Source organism: Notothenia rossii (genome assembly GCF_949606895.1).
Source record: "Notothenia rossii genome assembly, chromosome: 11".
In the NCBI taxonomy this organism is placed as follows: domain Eukaryota; kingdom Metazoa; phylum Chordata; class Actinopteri; order Perciformes; family Nototheniidae; genus Notothenia; species Notothenia rossii.
The window spans coordinates 42,143,373-42,162,630 of record NC_136910.1 but is presented as its reverse complement, the minus strand read 5'-3'; the positions used below and the strand labels follow the sequence as shown (position 1 = coordinate 42,162,630).

The following is a 19,258-nucleotide window of genomic DNA, read 5'->3' as shown; positions in this document are numbered from 1 at the left end:
CCAATGACAGAGCACACGCGAACTAGGCCAGCCAATCAGAGGCGCCCGGCCAGGCTGCATGTCATTTCTGCCCCGCTTGCAACCTGCACCGTGTTTTGTTTGTCTGTCTGCGCAGCAGTAGTGATGAAATCTCGGGGTCTGCTGCTGCTGGCTTGCTACAAACGAAGGAAATCTCTCATGACTTCCCGCTCATGAGGACTCCGGTAACCGCAGAGGACGCACGGAGCAGGACCGAACGGGAGCACCGCCGGGGCTCTGGACGCTGCTGGATGAGAGTCTGACTAGGCATTTTCTCCCCGGTGACAGAGACAATCTCGGCGGCGCATCTTCCCACATCCTCTTCCCCTCCCGTCTCCTCTCCTCTCCTCCGCTGCCCTCCAAGGCAGCAGCCCACCCACCATGGCCCTGGTGACTCTGCAGCGCTCTCCCACCCCCAGTGCAGCATCCTCGGCCAGCACGACCAACAGCAGTGCGGGGGAGGTGAGTGGAAAAAGCCGGGGCTCGGGCTTTGTGTGTGCGGCATGAGGAAACGCCGAGAATGCGCCTAAAGGAGCCCCTATCCACCCGGGCTGTGGGGGGTGTCCTAACACACTGCAGGAAGGGTTAACCCTACTTCCATCATTAGTGTGTTTTATAAACTTGATATATGATTGTATTGTTAGCAGCAGCGAGTTGTTTGTGGCTACTGTGGCAGCGGATTTGTAAACACAATCCTGCACGGGGGTGGGGGGCTGCTGGGTTTAGCTGTCAGAACAAAGTGGTCATTTTGCTGCTGCACAAACATTTGCTGCACTCAGGTTGTTCTGCCTCCTTGTTATTGGCCTTTTATGTAGTAATGCAGCCTCAGTGTAGGGGAGGAGACTTTAAAGGGGAATGACAACATTTCTTTATAATTATGTTCAGTGTGTGTCCCAGGACACTTCAGTCAAGTGTTCATGAACTTGCAATAAGAAAGACACTTAATGCCCACGTAAAACCACTGAGGCAATTCAATATTTTTATTTGTATGACTATTTTCAAGTTATTGAGCAAAAAAGATAACAAAATATAAAGGAAAACCCAACATCAGCAGACATTCTTAATGGTTAAAAGACTAAAAATACATGTGTAAATAAATACTCCAAAAAGGTAGAACCAATAAAAGTATTTGAGCGATGTGAGATTCAGCTATGCAATGACCCATTCAAAGATTGTATCAGCCGGTATTTTATATTTTACCTCACAATGTTTGTTATTTTCTAGCTTTCCAAAACTGCAGATTCAGCTCTTAACAATAAGAAGTAACATTGACTCTGACTTAGTTTGAGGCAGTGAATCAGAAATTAAACACCATAAGCAAAGCTACTTTTTAAGGACAAACAAGAATTAAAGTCAAGATTAAAATGTAGAGTGGTGCCGGATTTGATGTCCAAGTGAAATCTCAACATCAGGGTTAGTGCTCCAATTTCTAGGAAAGTGGATTACATGCTCTGAAGAAGGCTGACTTAACTGAGGCACAAAAACAAGCTGTGAAATTGTACCTCTGGTGCAAAGTTTGTGTTTTTATTATCTTATGTTTATATTTTCTTCTTAAAAGCTCACTATTCTGCAAGAGGAAGATAGCAGGAAGGATTACTCTAAACAAAGTTAATTGTTAAGAAGTATTTATTTGTGCAAAACTCACAGGAAATGCTTTGTTTTCCTGCCTCTCAAAGTATCAAATTATACTAAAAACATTTAAAGACATCACCTTGGACCCTGGTGAAAAAGGAATTGATTTTTTAACATTTAATAGCAAACTATTACTTTATTATAATACTAAATCATCAGAATAATAAATCATACATAATCCCTTATTTGCTGTCCTACTTGTGCCGTTTAAAAGCGTCCCAAATGATTAAACTGTCCCTTTATTGCACATGAGATCACAACACTCACAGAGGACCAGATGTTGCCCCTGGCACACTTTATTCCAAATGTATACTTCTTAACATCCATTGGTGCTCATGTACCATCAGTCATTTCCTGGATGTATTCTGCCCATGTGGCTCTGCAGCTCAGTGAAATCTGGCCTGCAGATGACCCAAAACAACCGTAACATCTGCACAGTGCAAGAACATGTAACATCCTCTCTAAATCTTCATTTGCTCTGACTGTGGCTCAGTTTTTCCTCGACATTAATTTAACACTGCTGTTGAGCAATCTCATGCTGCTGCAGTCTTTATAATCTCTGTCTTGCTTTTGTCTTTCAGGATTTTGGAAGTGATGATGAGCGGAAAAACAATCAGAGGTAAGAAGCTTGCTCTTTAAAAGCGTGTTTATTTGAACATTTTCCAGAGATGTCAAACTCTACTAAGAGTGTCATCTTAACAGTGGTGTTAACTCATCGAACTTTTAAGGCCCGTATAGTTGAAGCAAAGTTAAATTCAACATTTCCTTTTTTTATATTATCCTGCCCTTTTTAGTGGCATTATTTCTCATCATGAGATACAATACCATTTTTACTTCGATTTGAAATGTATAGGCTTCTGCTGATGTTTATCATACGGTCGTGTTTGTGCTTGTTGCACAATTAATTATATAATGGGTGTAATAGTTATTTTTAACTTAACGGTGCAATGAATTGGACTGTCAAATAATCATGCTGATTTAAAAATAATTACTTTGGCAAGCTCCTTGTCTTGTCCTACCTCCTGACGATTCAGACGCATCCGTTTGTTGGATTATTTCCTGTAATGGCCCCCTGTTGTCAAGGAGAAAAACTTGTTAGAAGTACAGTACAGTTGATTTAACAAGGCAGGTATTTTAAATGTTTCTTCTGCTCAGTTACATAACAGACAGTACCAAAAAATGTGTCCTGCTCAGTAGCAAAGCTGTATTTGAATCCGCCCAACATCACAAAAGTCTTGATTTGTGGCAGCAAAGCTTTGGCACAGACTCTGTCTTTGTGCTCACTCTCTATGTGTGTGGGTCGTTTACAGTGTAAACATCCATGTCATGCCTTTTTTTCTGAAGTGTCTACACGAGTAACATGTGTCTGCGGCTCAGTAACTAATCAGGGTGGCATTTTAGGATTCTGCATGTCAGACTTGAGATTGACGCCAAAAGTAACATTCCCACCGCCTCCCAGCGCTCGCATGAATGATGCTATTGTTGCAGAGTGTTGCGTAGGGAGAGTTGATGCACGTGCTGTGAAGAGGAGATAGTGAGCGGAGAGGACAGGGCGGCGCAGACTCAGAGACTTGAGGACCGAGAACTCTGTGGGAGGAGAGGGAGGACCGAGAAGTTAAACTAAGAGGCAGTCCTCTAACCAGGGACAAATGCAGGTGGAGGAGATGGATTGGAGGATGTTAAAAAGAGACTAAATCCAAGGACGTTTCTTTTTCTTAAAGACTGTAAATAATCCGCTACTATCAGGATGCATCTGGCTGTGAAACCTCCTCATAAAGCCATGCTCACCGTGCTGCCTCACTTTGTGGAGAGAGCTGCTCTGACCCGGAGGGAGATCTGTCGAATGTAAGTTCTCACAGCCAAACAGACAAAAAGTCGATGGTAGACTTGATAGTAGACACTTTTTAAGAGTTACTCGCCACTTATTGGCAGTAAAGGAGGTTTGGAGTTGGCTGTCAGAGTTGAATAAATTATCATGAGCCTTTGCAATTGTGGGTCAGCTGCATTTTAAAGCTTTCATTCTGGCAATTTGGTGGTTTGAACTAGAGTAGTGATTTCTTTAGGTGTTTTTTAATAAGAAAAAGTGTTTTGTGTTGGAAGGAGTTCATCTGAAAACGTTTTTCAAGTAGGGAACATTTGTTCAAGTCAGTTTGGTTCCTTTTTTGCCGTACATATGGCATTAAAGAAATAACTTCAGGTGTGTTTTAGATCTCACCCCTAGATCACTGCTTGGTTATTTTTCTCTGGGAATGTCACAACAGATAGAGTTCTCAATAATGCAAATTCAATGGCTTTCATTGCTGGACAATAGGTTTAATTCTGCGATTTAACAGACAATATTTGAAATGAAACTCCTCTAAGATTAATACTTTGTTTTGAACTCAAATCACCTTCTTGTGACTTTTTGACTGTCAAAGTCATACATCTTCTACATATATGTAAAAAGGACCAGTGATGCCACCATGTAGCAGGGCAGCTGAAACAAAAGGCCTTGTGATGGTCCCACTCAGTCATACCAGGCTTTGTGTGTTGGTTGAGCTGGGGAATGAGACTGCGGTTAAACAAAGCTGCACTCTGTTCTGTGTGAGGAAAGACGCTCAGGCTCTCCTCCTGCTTTCGCCGCAGACCTCACAACAGAGTCATGACCCAGAAGAGCTGCGGCCGACACAGGAACCACAGCAGAGCAAGTTTTAAAGTCAGAGCACATGTGGATAGTCGCGGTGTGGTGTTTGAATCAGCGCAGGTCAGCGAACACAATCAAGAAGAATCTGCCGAACATGTAGGAACACATGGCTGTAAAAGTCACTATGTTAGGACTCTGCTGAGCCCTCAGTCCTGCCCACTGAAACACTGAGGACTAACTTCTTGAATACACCACAATACGTAAAGTAGATTTAATTCCCAATTGTGCCATGGTAACTTATTTGCACATGGAAAATGTGTCTAAAATGTAATAAGATTGACTCATCGTTCCTGTCTTTGCCAAACATTTATTAATGTTTAGCTTTATGACTTTAAGGATAAGCTTTTCTTTGTATTACTTGCGATAATAGTACATTTGATATATTTTGGTTCAGAACAAAACAAGAAGTTGACAGCCATTTCCCCCTAATTTACTGACAATATCTAGACTAAATGATAAATCCATTAATCAAGAAAACAAATGACCGATTTTCTCCCGAATATGTTTTTATTGAGCAGTTTAGAGAACACTCTGGAAATTAGTCAGTTTAACTTTTATAGATCCAAATAAATAATACTCTGGCACTTTGTTGACCTAGCCCACCTTAGTAACCTGTACGAATATATCTGACTCACTTTACTAAAGGGTTGTCAAAACAAAGGTTTACTTTGTTTGTAGGGCATGTCTTCTCTTAATGTAGGTTAATAAGTTGTCCAGCTACATTTTAATGGAATGAACATAGTTTTCTACCAATGTGTGAGAAAACATTTCTGCTAATAAAGGAACAGGAAAGAAAGAGATGAACTGTGATGGAGCAAAACATGATCAATAAAGAATCTGGTTCTAAATTATAGGTAAGAATAGTATGTTGGATGTTAAAATATGAATATTAAACTGCTCATGGTTGCTTCTAAAGACTAGCTTCCTGTCATATATGAAAGGAATATATATAAAAATAGCTTTTGTAGAGAGTTATTTTAATCCGTGCAGGATTTGTAAAATGTAATTAAACAATGCGTAGCTTCTTTTCAGTTTGTCTTCTTCAAAATGATATCCAAAGCAGAACTAAAGATGGGTTGTGCAGGTTTGGTAGGGGGCAGTGGGTGTATGGCGTGCATGGATGAGAGAAAGTATGTGTGCAAACGTTGTTTAAGGTAAATACATGAAGTGAGTGCTTAGGGAGCATTTTCTACTCTGACCTCTCAGGTGCGGCCAGTTACAACTTCCTGCAATCAGCCAACCCTGACTGATTTCTAACCACAAACTAGGAATCTGACAACAATGTGTTTTACTCGATCTGTAAATGTTATTTAAGCTCTATCTTGCATCATAGGGTTAGAATGAAGCAAAGGGAAGAGTGGTAGAACAATATTAACCTGGTGTGGAAGTGTACTGTAACAAAGGGCAGTTCTTCGCTTGCAATTGTTGAGATTTCAAAGCCTTGAATGTATTTTCCACTCCTGCTTTTTCCAGCCTCAGTGAGAGCTTCTTCATGGTCAAAGGAGCCGCCCTCTTCCTCCAGCAGGGTGGCAGTGCACAAGGACCAGAAACCCCGACCCACCACACACATGCAGGTAGGAACAGACATGCACAGAACAAGCGTTGTTTCTTCTTCTTTTGGCCATATTCTCTGCACAGAAGATCTCCAGACAAGAGGAGAATTGTCTTCACTGCGGTGGCTTTTTCTCTCTGTGGGTTCGTCTGTATTTAAACTGTGTGAGGAACCCAGAGACCTGCAGTTTAACACAAGGAAGGCTAACAAATCAGTTCAAACGGGTCAAGTCTCATGCAGTTTGCTTAAAGATATCTCAAATAAATATACAGACAGTTTGTTCCCACACTTTAAATACTTTTGATAAGTGGGTTTGACATCATGTATTACAATTTGATGCTGCTGCTAATGTTTGTCTGAGGGCATGACCATGCACAATCTATAAATGAAAGTGTGCTGTAAGGTTTCTTGTCCATCACTAAGTTTCTTTAATAGATGCACACTGTTTACAAGTTTCTAATCTGCTTTCCTTGTTGAGCCTGAAGTCATTTGAGGATAAATGCAAGAATAGTAAGCAGTTTGTTTTCAGGTGACTCAGGTACTTGCTAACACTGAAGCTTAGCATGGCTTTAAGGTCGCTGGGTTGTTTCATTGATAGAAATACACAAGCATATTTCCTCCCACTGCAGAATAAATCCAACAATGAATGTGTAATAGAAGATCCTGAATGATCAGTCTATAGGTGACCTTTTTTTTGTTTGTTTTTTTGCCAGAAAAGGTCCTTGCAGTGAAACTTGATTTAAGTGTGCTTTGTTTGCTCTGTGCTGAGTTGGAACTTGGTAGCTTATTAGCTATAATTGCAATATTATTATTAGCTGTAGGATTATGGACTTACTGCAGTGGTAGGAAATATGTTTCTCTGCAGGGTCTTCTCATTGAATTTCCCCACACTCAGTCACTTTTCTAACAATAAGTCTTTGTTTCACTTTCAGGTGATTTACCTCAACACCTGCAGGTCATGTTTAAGATCCTCCGGTCTGAGGATCGCATTAAGCTGGTCAGTAATACTTGCATACACCCACTTCATCACTTTTGTGTGGAAGCTCTAAACTAGAAGTTGTTACCGTAATTTGACTCATTTCTACATCAATACAGCACAAGTGTTGATTGTATTACTCATATTTATAAGTTCAATCTTTTTTAGGAAAGTTGTTTAACAGGAGGCAGTCTGTTGAATCTTACGTTTGTTTTTTTATCATGGCGTCACATACATGTTTGTACAAAAATAGCATTAGGCTAGTAAATACATACAGTATATTTCTCCCTTTTTGTTCCACAGGCTGTACGGTTGGAGAGCGGATGGTCAGAACGGGTGCGCTACATGGTCGTCATCTACACCAACGGCCATCAAGACACAGAGGAAAATATTCTCCTGGGGATGGACTTCACGGACAAGGACAGGTAAAAAGTCTCTCTGCAGCCTTACATTACGCGCAGTTAAATCTGTTTATTAGATCTGCTTAATGATAATTGTAAATCTTTATCATTCACAGTAAAAACTGCTCTATTGGGATGGTGCTGCCCCTGTGGAGTGATACCAACATACATTTAGATGGAGATGGGTAAGTTTCGTTTTCGTTTTCCATCAAGATTGAACACTTTAAACATATTGCAAGGTTTTATATATTAGGCCAAAAACCAGTAATGTGTTCTTTAAAGGGCACACAACAAATCTAATATATTTATTTTTACTGCACAAAGAACTAACATTTAAAAAACATTCAACAGTATTGGAGTTAAAGTAAAGGAGAATACAAAATGTGCTTTGGATATAAGCGTCTAACAAGTGACATGTAATAATATACATTTAAGAATAATGTATATTTGCAGTAACCTATAGAAACAGTCATGTAGTTAATGTATTGCCCTTCTGGATTTTCACAACTGCTGAGTTGTAATAGCCCTATATACAAGAAATAGATTACTATTTGAATAAATATGAAAGCAATATGAAGTGTTTTGGTTTACTGCTAACTAGGTGTGTGTGTGTGTGTGTGTGTGTGTGTGTGTGTGTGTGTGTGTGTGTGTGTGTGTGTGTGTGTGTGTGTGTGTGTGTGTGTGTGTGTGTGTGTGTGTGTGTGTGTGTGTGTGTGTGTGTGTGTGTGTGTGTGTGTGTGTGTGTGTGTGTGTGTGTGTGTGTGTGTGTGTGTGTGTGTGTGTGTGTGTGTGTGTGTGTGTGTGTGTGTGGACCTGGTAACATTGTCCCTGTGTGCTGGAGGAATGTTCTACTGTTTGTGTCCTGAATACGAGCCGTGAACGAGCCGTGTCCAGTCTGTGTTTACATCCCTCTGATCGCTCTTCATCTCCACTCAAACTGATCCTCCTTCTCCTCTTCCTCTTCTTCCTCACAGAGGCTTCAGTGTGAACACGGCAGGGCGGTCACATGTCTTCAAGCCTGTATCTGTTCAGGCCATGTGGTGAGTGAGTCCTCCCTGTTTAGCTGAGATTACTGTGGAGTGTTTGTGGTGTTATGTGAGGACAAGAGAAAAAACACATTGGCCATGCTGGATAAATGTTGTTTAGACTTATACATTAGGTAGATCTAAACATGTGTACAAGACCTCTTTGCATGTTATTAAACTACAATGTATTCTTAAAAGATTTCAGTTTTACGTTATGTATGTAGATTTGTGTGCCTGTGTGCATTGTGAAGGCACAGAATGCTGAATGTGAGATTAACCTAATTAGCTCAATTATAGGATCAGGTAGTAGCTCCATGAAATAACTGCTAGTAAGCCCCAGTGTTAACATTTTCTTGACTAACAACAGTACAAAAAAGTGTGTGTCATTCCAATTATATACATATAGAAAATACACAAAACCCAATTATTTGTAAAATGTTGGATAAATATATGTTTGTTTTTTCTATTTCCTACCTATCATCCTCATGCCTGTACGCATATTTAATTTGGAAACTGGAAGTTAGACACCATTATGATTTCCTTGATTCTAGAATTTCTGACTTCATATGAAAATATGTAAAATATCATGTGAAATGACAACATTTCAATAAATGATTAGTTTAAAGGCCCTGCGAAATTCCCAACTTTAGTGTGGCTGCTCTTCATCCTATAGACATGTTGTTTTGATAAATGTATCTGTACAAGCTTTAAACCTAACGCCACAAATATTTTAAATTGTTAAACTGTACCTTTTTCTTGATTTGGTCAAATAACATAGAGTATTTGATTGTATTTTTCACTATAGTCCTCATTGTGAAGACTCTATTTGGGCCACTCTTTATTACTTTCACCACTGTTTAATCAAAGACTTCTGACAGTCTTTCTCTATCCACATGCCCCCTGCTGGTCACTTGTCAGTAAGACAACACCTCCACGGTCTTATTTGCCTGATTTTGAAATAGAAAAGCCTTTTTCTCTGTGTCTCTCCAGGTCGGCCCTGCAGATCCTTCACAAGGCCTGTGAGGTGTCCCGCCGGTTCAACTACTTCCAGGGGGGCATTGCTCTCACGTGGATGGCCTTCTATGAGAGCTGCATCACCTCGGAGCAGAGCTGCATCAACGAGTGGAACGCTATGACCGACCTGGAGACCACCCGGCCGGACTCGCCCACCATGTTCGTCGACCGGTGAGACCCTGAAGGCTGCTTCATGTATTTATTTAATCAGGAGAAACCCACTGGGATACTAAATCTCTTTTTCAAGGAAGAACTGGCCAAAGCAACAACAGAAGAAAGTACAAAATGTAGATACAGAGAGAAAACGAAAGAAACAACATTTGACATATAATCAAACATAGGTAAAATAATAATGTATTAAAAGGTTCAGTTTTTCAAGGTAAATTACAAAAAATCAAGTTTGACCTTATTTCATTCATTTAAACCTTTATGATCCAAAACAGCCATTTTTGCCATATTGCTTCATAAAGTATGGCTTTCACATTGTAAGGAATCTCTGTCTGATTCTTTCAGATTAAACATTACAGTTTTACCTGATTTAATAAACTCTTTATACTTGAGAGGGATTGCTAACTGTATCGACCAAACAGACCAACTGCTGCTCATTTCAAAACATACCTGGTGTGTTTATGTCCTTTGTCATGGGATACCTGTCAATGCTTTGGTCACCAGCTATTGTCTCTTTGTCTTCAGCTGTGGGAACATATTACACTGTTGTGCTAATTTCCATACAGACGGCAGCACTGACGTATTGACTCATTCTGTGCAGGCCGACTGAGCGCGAGAGAACAGAGTGTCTCATCAGAGCCAAGTTACGCAACATCATGACGTATCAAGACCTGGAGAACATCACCTCCAAGGAAGTATGTGCCAAATCATCCTCTGAGTGATTTCTGATTGATCCAGATCTTTCTTTCATACCATACTTATAAGGATGTTTCGGACTCGTCCACAGATCCGTAACGAGCTGGAGCAGCACATGAGCTGCAACCTCAAAGAGTACAAAGAGTTCATCGACAACGAGATGCTTCTGATCCTGGGTCAGATGGACAAGCCCACGCTCATCTTTGACCATGTGTACTTGGTGAGAACTTTTTAGCATGTTAACTTTTTTTGGAATCATATTTTAACATTATTTCTTCCTCTATGCTGATACCAACATATTTATGTATTTTTTTGCAAATATTTATAATATTCTATGTATTTTTTTTTGTTTTTATTTATCCTAGGGCTCTGAGTGGAATGCTTCTAACCTGGAAGAACTACATGAATGCGGGTGAGCTGATAGTTAACACTACAATAACATGTTATCCTGATTTAAGCGTAAATGTTTTAATCTTATACAGAATTAAATAAAAACTGTACATGTATAATTTTCGCTGTATGTTGGTATTCTTTTTTTATATTTTGTCATCAGTGTAGAAGTGTTGGTAGATTTTTAGTTCCTTTCTACATTAATTTTAGGAACAGTTCAACTAAAATGTAATGAAGTGAAAGACATTTTGTTGTGTTGGCTGCAGTGTGGGTTACATCCTGAATGTGACCAAAGAGATTGACAACTTCTTCCCGGGGATGTTTTCTTATCACAACATCCGCGTTTACGATGAGGATGCCACCGACCTGCTGGCACACTGGAACGACACGTACCACTTTATGGTCAAAGCCAAGTAAGACCTTACATGTAAAACAAACCAGTGGGCTGGGAACAATCTACACGTATAAACTGTAAAATAAGGCTGTGATCCAGGAAGTGTGCTCCGACAGCACTGGTATTAATAGATATTGTTTAGTCATCATTTTTGTGTCACAGTTTTATCGGCTTGCATCATGTATTTTCCACAATTATTTTTTTTTCCCACCCAAACACTCGTCACAGAAAACTGCAATTGTTCAAGGTTCTTTATTTTGTTATACGAACATAGCTACAGTGTAGTTATGCCGATGAAAATCTTAGGTCACAGGCTTCTCCAACAGTGCAACACAATAACACAGATAAACAGAAAAATATAGTGCAAGTAAATAGTAAATACAAAAAGAAAAATAGTCTTAGCATTTTAACCTGAAGTGTAAATAAGAAAGATAAGCTAAAGTTGAGTCATGTGTAGTGCATATCTAGAAAATCACCAGATCATAAGATACAAAGACTCATACTTTAATATCTATCACACTGTCCTAACTATCACCAACTAGATCCATATAATGGGATTGAAAGGGTTTTGTTTGTGTCCAATAGGAAGAACAACTCAAAGTGCCTGGTGCACTGTAAGATGGGGGTGAGCCGGTCTGCCTCTACGGTTATTGCCTACGCAATGAAGGAGTTTGGCTGGCCTCTGGAGAAAGCCTACAACTTTGTAAAGCAGAAACGGAGCATAGCTCAGCCAAACGCTAGTTTCATGAGGCAGCTGGCGGAGTACGAGGGAATCCTGGATGCAAGGTAAGCAGCTCTAAAGTTTCACTGAGGTTTGCACTTTGATGCAGTCACCAGAGTGTTATTTTACTTGAATGCATCGATGAGGTTGATACTGAATTACACAATGCTCCTTTCTTTAAAGCTAAAAGCACTTAACACATGCTGATGGAAATACAATGTAATTGCGCTTTCGTTGTGACTTATTTTCTCCACATGTAAACAAGAGTGTACTTTGCCTTCATAGTAAACAGCGCCACAACAAGCTATGGAGGCCTGAATCCGATGAGGGTTCGGATGATTTGCAAGCCTCCGGTGGGGGGGAGGGGACGCCAGTGCTCAGAGGGGAAGAAGCCTGGGGGGGCTGCGGGGCCTCTCCCTGTAGGGGGGGCACGGGTCTGGAAATGGAGCCCCTCGACTCTCTGAACTATAATTATTACTTCAGACGTTTGTCAGACTCTGCACTGGACAGCGAGCCCTCCACCCCGGTGCGGGGCCCCCCCCTGCTGGGGATGGAGAGAGTTTTCATTGAGATTGAAGACGTGGAGAGGGATGCTCTGTTGGAGGACGAGGGTTTCCCCATGGCCCATCTCGCGCTGCCTGGGGGGGGCACGGCAGCTCAGACGTGTGGCCGCCTCGACCCCCTGGAGGACATGAGACACAGGCTCGAGATCAGCACTTTGGAGGAAGAGGATGAGGAAGAGGCCAAGAAAGAGGAAGCTGAGATGGCAGCCTTGGCTCAAACACCTGGAGGTTCAGACGGGAAGAGGCCAGGGGACGATGATTCGACAGAGGAAGGACGGTTAGGACTCGCCAACCTGAACACCAACAACAGCAACCGCCTAGCCGCCAAGCGCAGCTGCCCTGCTGCTTTTGACGTGAGTTATATGAAATAGAATTATAAGTGTGGTAAAGTTTTGTGTTGCGCATCTTTTTTAATCGGCTTTAAAGTTCTCCTATCATGTTAAATGCACTTTTTTACGTATTTTATACATAAATATGTGTCCCCGGTGTGTCAGGTATCTCAAAAATCTCTCAAAATGGGGGTACAATGGAGCTGATCCAGATTTGCGTCCCATGTGACATAATATCGGAAATGTGGGCCCACGGCACTATCAGCAACGTCGCTATCAGCAAACAATGCGCGACATGTTTTGGACGTAATATGGTCTTTTGTTTACATTAGCAAGCATCGCTAACACTCAGAGCTAACCTGTACTGGAGAGATTACATGTGTACAAAAGCAGGAAATAAAGAAGGGAACTCACCTTGTGTTAAACCCGCAAGAGAAAAAGCATTTGAGCTCCATACTGTTTCAGAAATAATCCTTGAAGAGGTTTTTTCGAACATGATACGGCGTTTCATCACGGCAGCATTTTGCTGGCTATCTGCCGGTATAATTCTGAGCAGGCATTCGCTTTTTTAAAGCTAAGGACCCCGAATCTGCAGTTCTCTAACAGGGCTGAAATAGAGGGATATGAGGGATGTCTAAAATGAATGATTTGTTTGGTATTTGGAGCAAAACACATCATAGACATGTTTTTTATATATTTGTATATATCTGAGTCCCATAATCTTTAATGTCAGAAGAAAATTTATAAATTTCAAATATTTTGCATGCCACTGACCATACACTTTGTATATTACTCCCTTTAGGACAGTGCTAGTGCTGGAAACCCTTTAAAAGTGAAGCCCTCCTATCAGTCCTGTAAAGACTGCCTGCGTCTACCACAAGGGCGGCGCTGCGACCGTCCAGCAGGGGGGCGCTCCCACCGCCTTAACCCCTCCCGCCACTGCACTGTCCCCACCATATGCATAGATCCGCCCGGGACCCATTTTGGCTCTTCTTCAATTCTGCACTCTCTGCAAGCCACTGCACCAAAAACAGTCCAGCCATGTAGTCATCTATACCGCTGTGTCACCTGCACCCCCAGTATGCCCCTCACCCACCGCCAGAAGCTGGTCTCACCCATGAGTGTGGAGACGGAGGACATGAACCAACCACAGGGGGGCGACCTGGGAGTGGAAATGTCAAGGGTGGGTGCAGGGGCCATCGGTGCTGCTGAAGGTTTGGAGTTACAGCCCGGCGGTGCAGTGGAGCTCCAGCAGCAGGCTCTGGCTCAGCTGCACAGGCCAGGACTGGGGATTAAGTTTGGTCTGGAGCTGATGCGACAGAGGGCCGAGCAGCTGGACCAGATGCCCAGCCTGGCCATGGAGGGCCAGCATCCTGTTGGGCCCCTGCCTTAATACAGTGGCCCCGGACATGGATGAGATTGAAGGAGGAGGCTTACCACGGCCTCCAGCTGGTACACTATGATGGCCTTTAAGATGACTGGCACTGTGGTGTTATACTAGAAGTGAAGCTCTGCTGTCATGTCCTGGCCTCATAGCTGCACGGTCACAACAGCCCTCTCTGCATCTCCAGAGAGCATCCTGTCATTGTCTCCTGGCACTAAGATCCAGGTGAGGCTTGTTGTTTTAAAAATACGCTAAAGGCTTGAATGCTTCTAGCCAGGTAAGGACTGAAGACTCTCCCTTGTCCTTCCACTCGTCCAATAGACCGGATTAAGGCCCATCTGCCGACCCCACACCACACACAGGATCATCACACTTCCCCACAGCCCTGTGGAGACGAGCGTTATGCTGCCATTTTCCTCCCAAACAGACATTTCTGGCATATTTCTCAGTCAGGAGACAGTGGTGGTTGTTCCTTTCTAACTGCTGAGAAAGCTAAAGCTAGCAATTCTGATTTTGACGGAAAGAAAAAAAGCTGAAGTAAGAGGCTTCTGTCAGTGTACTGTATGTTTTTCAATCTGATTCATCAACAGTGTTCATGAAGGAGCTCAATGAATGTTTGCAGTTGAGGCAGTTTGATTGCATTCAGAATTTCCTTACCACTGATAGCTGAATCCTCACTAACCTTCGCTTATATTTTCCATGCTGCAGCTGCTTTTGCATCACGATTCAAGAAAGGGCCTTTCACGTGGAAGCATAATCATTTTTTAAAAGGATGTGAGCCTTTTTATGCCTCTTTGTAAAGCGTCGTACCTCGGACCACAAGCATCTTGAACTGTTTTGGTCAAAGACTCTTTTGTTGTTTCCTGTTCAGCGGTTGGTTCACCCTGAGCTCCTCCATTAAAGTTAACGTACTTAGCGTTCTTACTTTTGCCCCACGCATGACTCTGCAGTATTACAAAACATATCCTCGACATGCTTATACAGAAAAAAAATGTAGGTTGAATTTTTGGAAAACTAAAAACAACTTTTGGCAGTACATTTGTCATTAAAGTGACAACAATCATATCTAATCACTAATTGAATCGAATCTAACCTCTTGGAGAATGACAGAACATTTAATTCAGCTATCAGGAAACCTTAAGAAGCTTCAAATGTGATTTTATTGTTCACTCTGATTCTGTTTTTGATTACTTCCCGATATAACAAAAGCCATATCATAGTGCCAGGTCCACTTAATCACCTTTTCTGATTTGAAATATTTTCTTACTTTCTTTCCTAGTCTGCATCTGGGTTATTAATCTGAGAGGCTCCCAATTCAACTTTTAGTAACATGTTGAAAAACCACAGGCTACCTTTCCTTAAACCCAAAAACATTTGCGAAGGCACGCAAATCATGTAAACATTCAGCACTTGAGCACAATTTTAGTATCCATTCACACAGTTCACATTTCTGATCTACAGCTATCAAATTCATTTAAGAACAGTAAAGCAGAAACAACTATCAAGGTGTCATTATTTGCTTGCAGTGTCCATCCTTGTGAGTGTAGTTTATTTGATCTAATAATAATATTATAATTCTGACTTTCAAATTACTAGATAAATATTTATATTTAAAGTTAAATTATACTATATTTCCTTTATTTAAATTCAGAAAAAGTAAAGAAAATTGCTTCCTCAGAAGTCAATTCCTCATCTGTACTTTTGTTAATTTTCTATATGTTAAGACGGCTTGAGGCATGTTTTTTTTCAAATTGTGCCACCAATCCAAAGTTGCTGTGCCACAAGTTTTTGCTCTACAATCTCCTCTGTTTGGTTGATGTTGTGTTCCTGCTGTTTTTGGCACGCTGGGTGTGCTAGAATAATACTGAATGATGCGGGTTTGAACGCAGGAAAAGCACATTTGAGTGTTATCACTGTGTTTGAAGAACTGAGTGATTCAGAAGAAATGAAAAATGTGCAAGGAATGAATGCAAATTATTTATTCATCTTTAACCATTGGGGTTATTGGAATTGTTTTTCTACATTTAGCTCTTTAGTTAGATCAGTAGAAACGTCAATGCATCCTCTGTTCCCTTTCCTCCCCTGAAAACCAGGGAGCTGCAGGTTTGCTCCGCTAGTTGGATTAACATAATTTGGTTTTGCCTGTTCTTTCCCTCACGTGAGCATGATTCAACCTTGGGCACTTACAAAGTTGTTGACAGCATCTGATACCACACACCTTTGAAACCATGTCAAAAATGCTACATAAGTTGTTAAAAGAAGAAGCGAAAATATCAACAAAATGACAACCTAGAGACATTAGTGGCGTATCAATCTGGTCATCTGACTCCCAGCAAATAAGCGTATTTCCCAAAATGTTGAACTCTTCCTTTGATATATTATACATATGATTCCAATAGTTGTTCTCAGTATGTTGACAGGTGGGCCTCTGCTTGGCATCCACGTGATGCTTTTGGCACTAAATCCTTTTCCACAGCACTAAGTTTGGTTGTTTGCTTCATGTTTTGAACTTGTGTTTGTATTTAAGTGCCTTAACCTCGGCCTTAGCTCTGTCATAAAGCATCACAGGCATTGCGAAAGTTTCTGTGAGTGTGTTGATGGTCTTGCTTTTTGTCCATTACTTAACCTCACTCCAAATAATAAACCCTGCTCCCTGCAATGTATAACTCGGCACAAAATAATAATGTATGCAAAAGCTCATGCACAGCGGCCTCCTCCACCCTCAGTACACGCATACTTGATGGACTTCCATTTATTAATAGCCTATAATAATATTGTATTTGTTTATTGTTAAAACGTGCGGTACACTGTATTGGTTCAATAGCTGGCTGAAGAACCTTACTTGCTGGAATGAGAACTATCATTTACATTAAAACATTAGATAGGATGGATTTCAGCCTCTGAAATTTAGTCTGTATATATTTTTCTCTACAATTTGCTATTGAATACATTAGCTTGCAGATGTGGTCAATATAAAGAAAAGCACTGATAATGCTACTCATTAAGTTATTGTTTGTAGCACAGCAAAAGAAAAAAAACTTTGGGCCATCTCTAATTTAGGCGAATGTCTTCAAGCTCTATTAAAAATGGCAACTATTTTATTATTTTATTGAATTATTCCCAGGCAGCAGGCATCAAACTGACAATCCTACTTAAGAGCCAGACATTAAGGACGTTGTGTGGAAGGATATTAAGACATAGTGTCATTTAAAAAGGGGGATCCAGGCATTTATAGAGTGTATTTATAGAGCACAAGTCTGCCCCAAAGCATGTGAGGTTGAACTGGAAAATGTGGAACATGAAAAACCTACCTGGGAGTAAGATTTTGTTACGTTTATTGTTTTTTTGTTAACTTCTGTGTACTGTACTGTACATTGCCAATGTTCATGTGTAATGCACTTTTTTTTACATTTTGTTAAAATGATGTCCAGTCTAATGTTTATCATGGAAATAAACCATTTCCTCTGCATAATCTCATCATTCAGTTAAGTGTTCTCGCTGCATTAACACTGTTTTCATTGTAAAAACATATTTTGATTAAAGAGCTGATCTATATTTAGATTCCCTATAGAACTTATACAACATACCTTTATTGAAATATACTGTACAACTTTTTTTATGTGAATCACCTCTGTCTGCCCCTGGCTGCTTTGAGTTAAATGGACAGGGCATGCTTATTAAGTTAGTCAAATGAAGTCAGTCTGACATCATGGGGCAGGTGACTGCTGAAGATCTCCCAGAAAGACTAAAGTCCTACTGGACGACGGCAGGCAGAGCATCAGCCTTGGTAAGTATATTTCTATAACGTTATTTTATGTCAGTGTGATGCCGCTTTTTATACAACTTCTACAATTACAGGCAGTTGTTTGAAGTAAAGTACAGTTAAGAATAGTCATATCGACTGTCATGGTAAATGCTACAGTAACAACAGTCCAGTGGGAGAACTTAAATGTTTTTTCATATCAATATTTCAAATATTTACAGTGTCTGAAAGATCCGTTCTTTGGTAATGTAGACTGATCTGTGTTATTCAAGTCAAGAAATATCTCAACATGAGCTGTAACATTGGATAAAAACATTGTGCCACCTTAAAGTATGAGCACTTTCTGGTTTTATGACCCCATGCCTTAAATACTGCTCTGAATATTTTACTGTCAAACTAGATTATGTGTCCGTATATCTTCCTGTCCTCATGCCTATTTGAATTTGAGCTTTTTTGCATGTTATGCACTCAACGCTCCAAAGGAAAGGCACAGTATTCTGTTGGGAAAAACAAAACCCATGTGAGCCCAGGCTAATAGTGTGTGCACTCAAAGTCACAAGCCTCTTCTAAACTGTGAGAGACAACAGTAATGGGAGATGGACAGAGACAGAGGGAGAGAGTTTCACAGGCTGATGTCACAGATTCCTCCCAACTGCTGCCATGATAACACATTCATCCCAAAATAACACTTTAGATACACTAAAGCTGCAAGTGAACGCATCTGTGGATTGTTTTGAGCCACATCAATCATACAAGAAAACCAGAGGGCTTAACAATGTCAGCAGGTTTCAAATAAAAGCTCTAAGTCAACTTAAGGACGCAGGTGAAGGGCAGTATGTCAGTCAGATTCTGGTCAAACAAGGGCAATTTTTAAAACACTCAAAACTTAGCTCTGGACCAATTAAAAACCTTTTGGTGTTAAATAAAATAATTGTGTAAGTTCTACTCATGTGAATGTATGATAATGTACCTTAGATGTACCCTCATAACCCTGTCGGATAAACCCAAGTTACTAGTTATCATCTATGCTATTTATCTATCGTTTTTACATAACTATTTTAATATTTATATGACTTTCAGCAAAGTAACTGTATGTCCTCTTTTTTCTTACTTGTTTTTATGCACTCTCAACATTTGTGTTCAGAGATAACCGCTGCTATAACATCATATCCAACTATAAATTCCCTGCGTTAAGAAAGACTGGTGCACACAACAAGAACCATAATAAAAAAGCCCAAAGTCTAATCATTGAATTGATGTTCTGTGGACGAGCAAATTGTTTAAATAGACGGACCTGTAAAAAATGAAGTGTCACTCAACGCCCGTCAGACTTGAAATAGCTCAAGCAGCAGAGTGCATGATTGCAGATGCAGGGTGAAGAGGTTCAGCCACCTCTCTGTCCTCACTCTGCTGTCAGCTGATGAAAGAAGCAAACCACATTAGCATTAGCATGGACTCTACATCGACTTAAGTGTATTCTCCTGAAAAGCCCACCTGATGCAAGCAACAATACATGTGCACATTCAGTTGTTTGTAATACTCTGACTCC

General features: G+C 40.7%; 1 protein-coding gene across 2 annotated transcripts; it reads left to right on the top strand.

Annotated features, from left to right (window-relative positions):
- Nucleotides 1-32: 32 nt before the first annotated feature.
- Nucleotides 33-17,528, top strand: ssh1b (slingshot protein phosphatase 1b). Of its 2 annotated transcripts, XM_079658712.1 has the most exons (15): nucleotides 33-480; nucleotides 2,232-2,269; nucleotides 5,807-5,907; nucleotides 6,818-6,882; nucleotides 7,165-7,286; nucleotides 7,379-7,447; nucleotides 8,237-8,302; nucleotides 9,278-9,472; nucleotides 10,071-10,164; nucleotides 10,257-10,385; nucleotides 10,531-10,577; nucleotides 10,822-10,968; nucleotides 11,535-11,735; nucleotides 11,956-12,586; nucleotides 13,365-17,528. In XM_079658712.1, the coding sequence occupies exons 1-15, from the start codon at nucleotides 400-402 to the stop codon at nucleotides 13,953-13,955; spliced, it is 2,577 nt and encodes an 858-aa protein (XP_079514838.1). In that variant the 5' UTR covers nucleotides 33-399; the 3' UTR covers nucleotides 13,956-17,528. The 2 variants fall into 2 exon arrangements, with proteins under 2 accessions (XP_079514838.1, XP_079514839.1); XM_079658713.1 differs by lacking the exons at nucleotides 33-480; nucleotides 2,232-2,269 and adding an exon at nucleotides 3,198-3,495.
- Nucleotides 17,529-19,258: the final 1,730 nt, after the last annotated feature.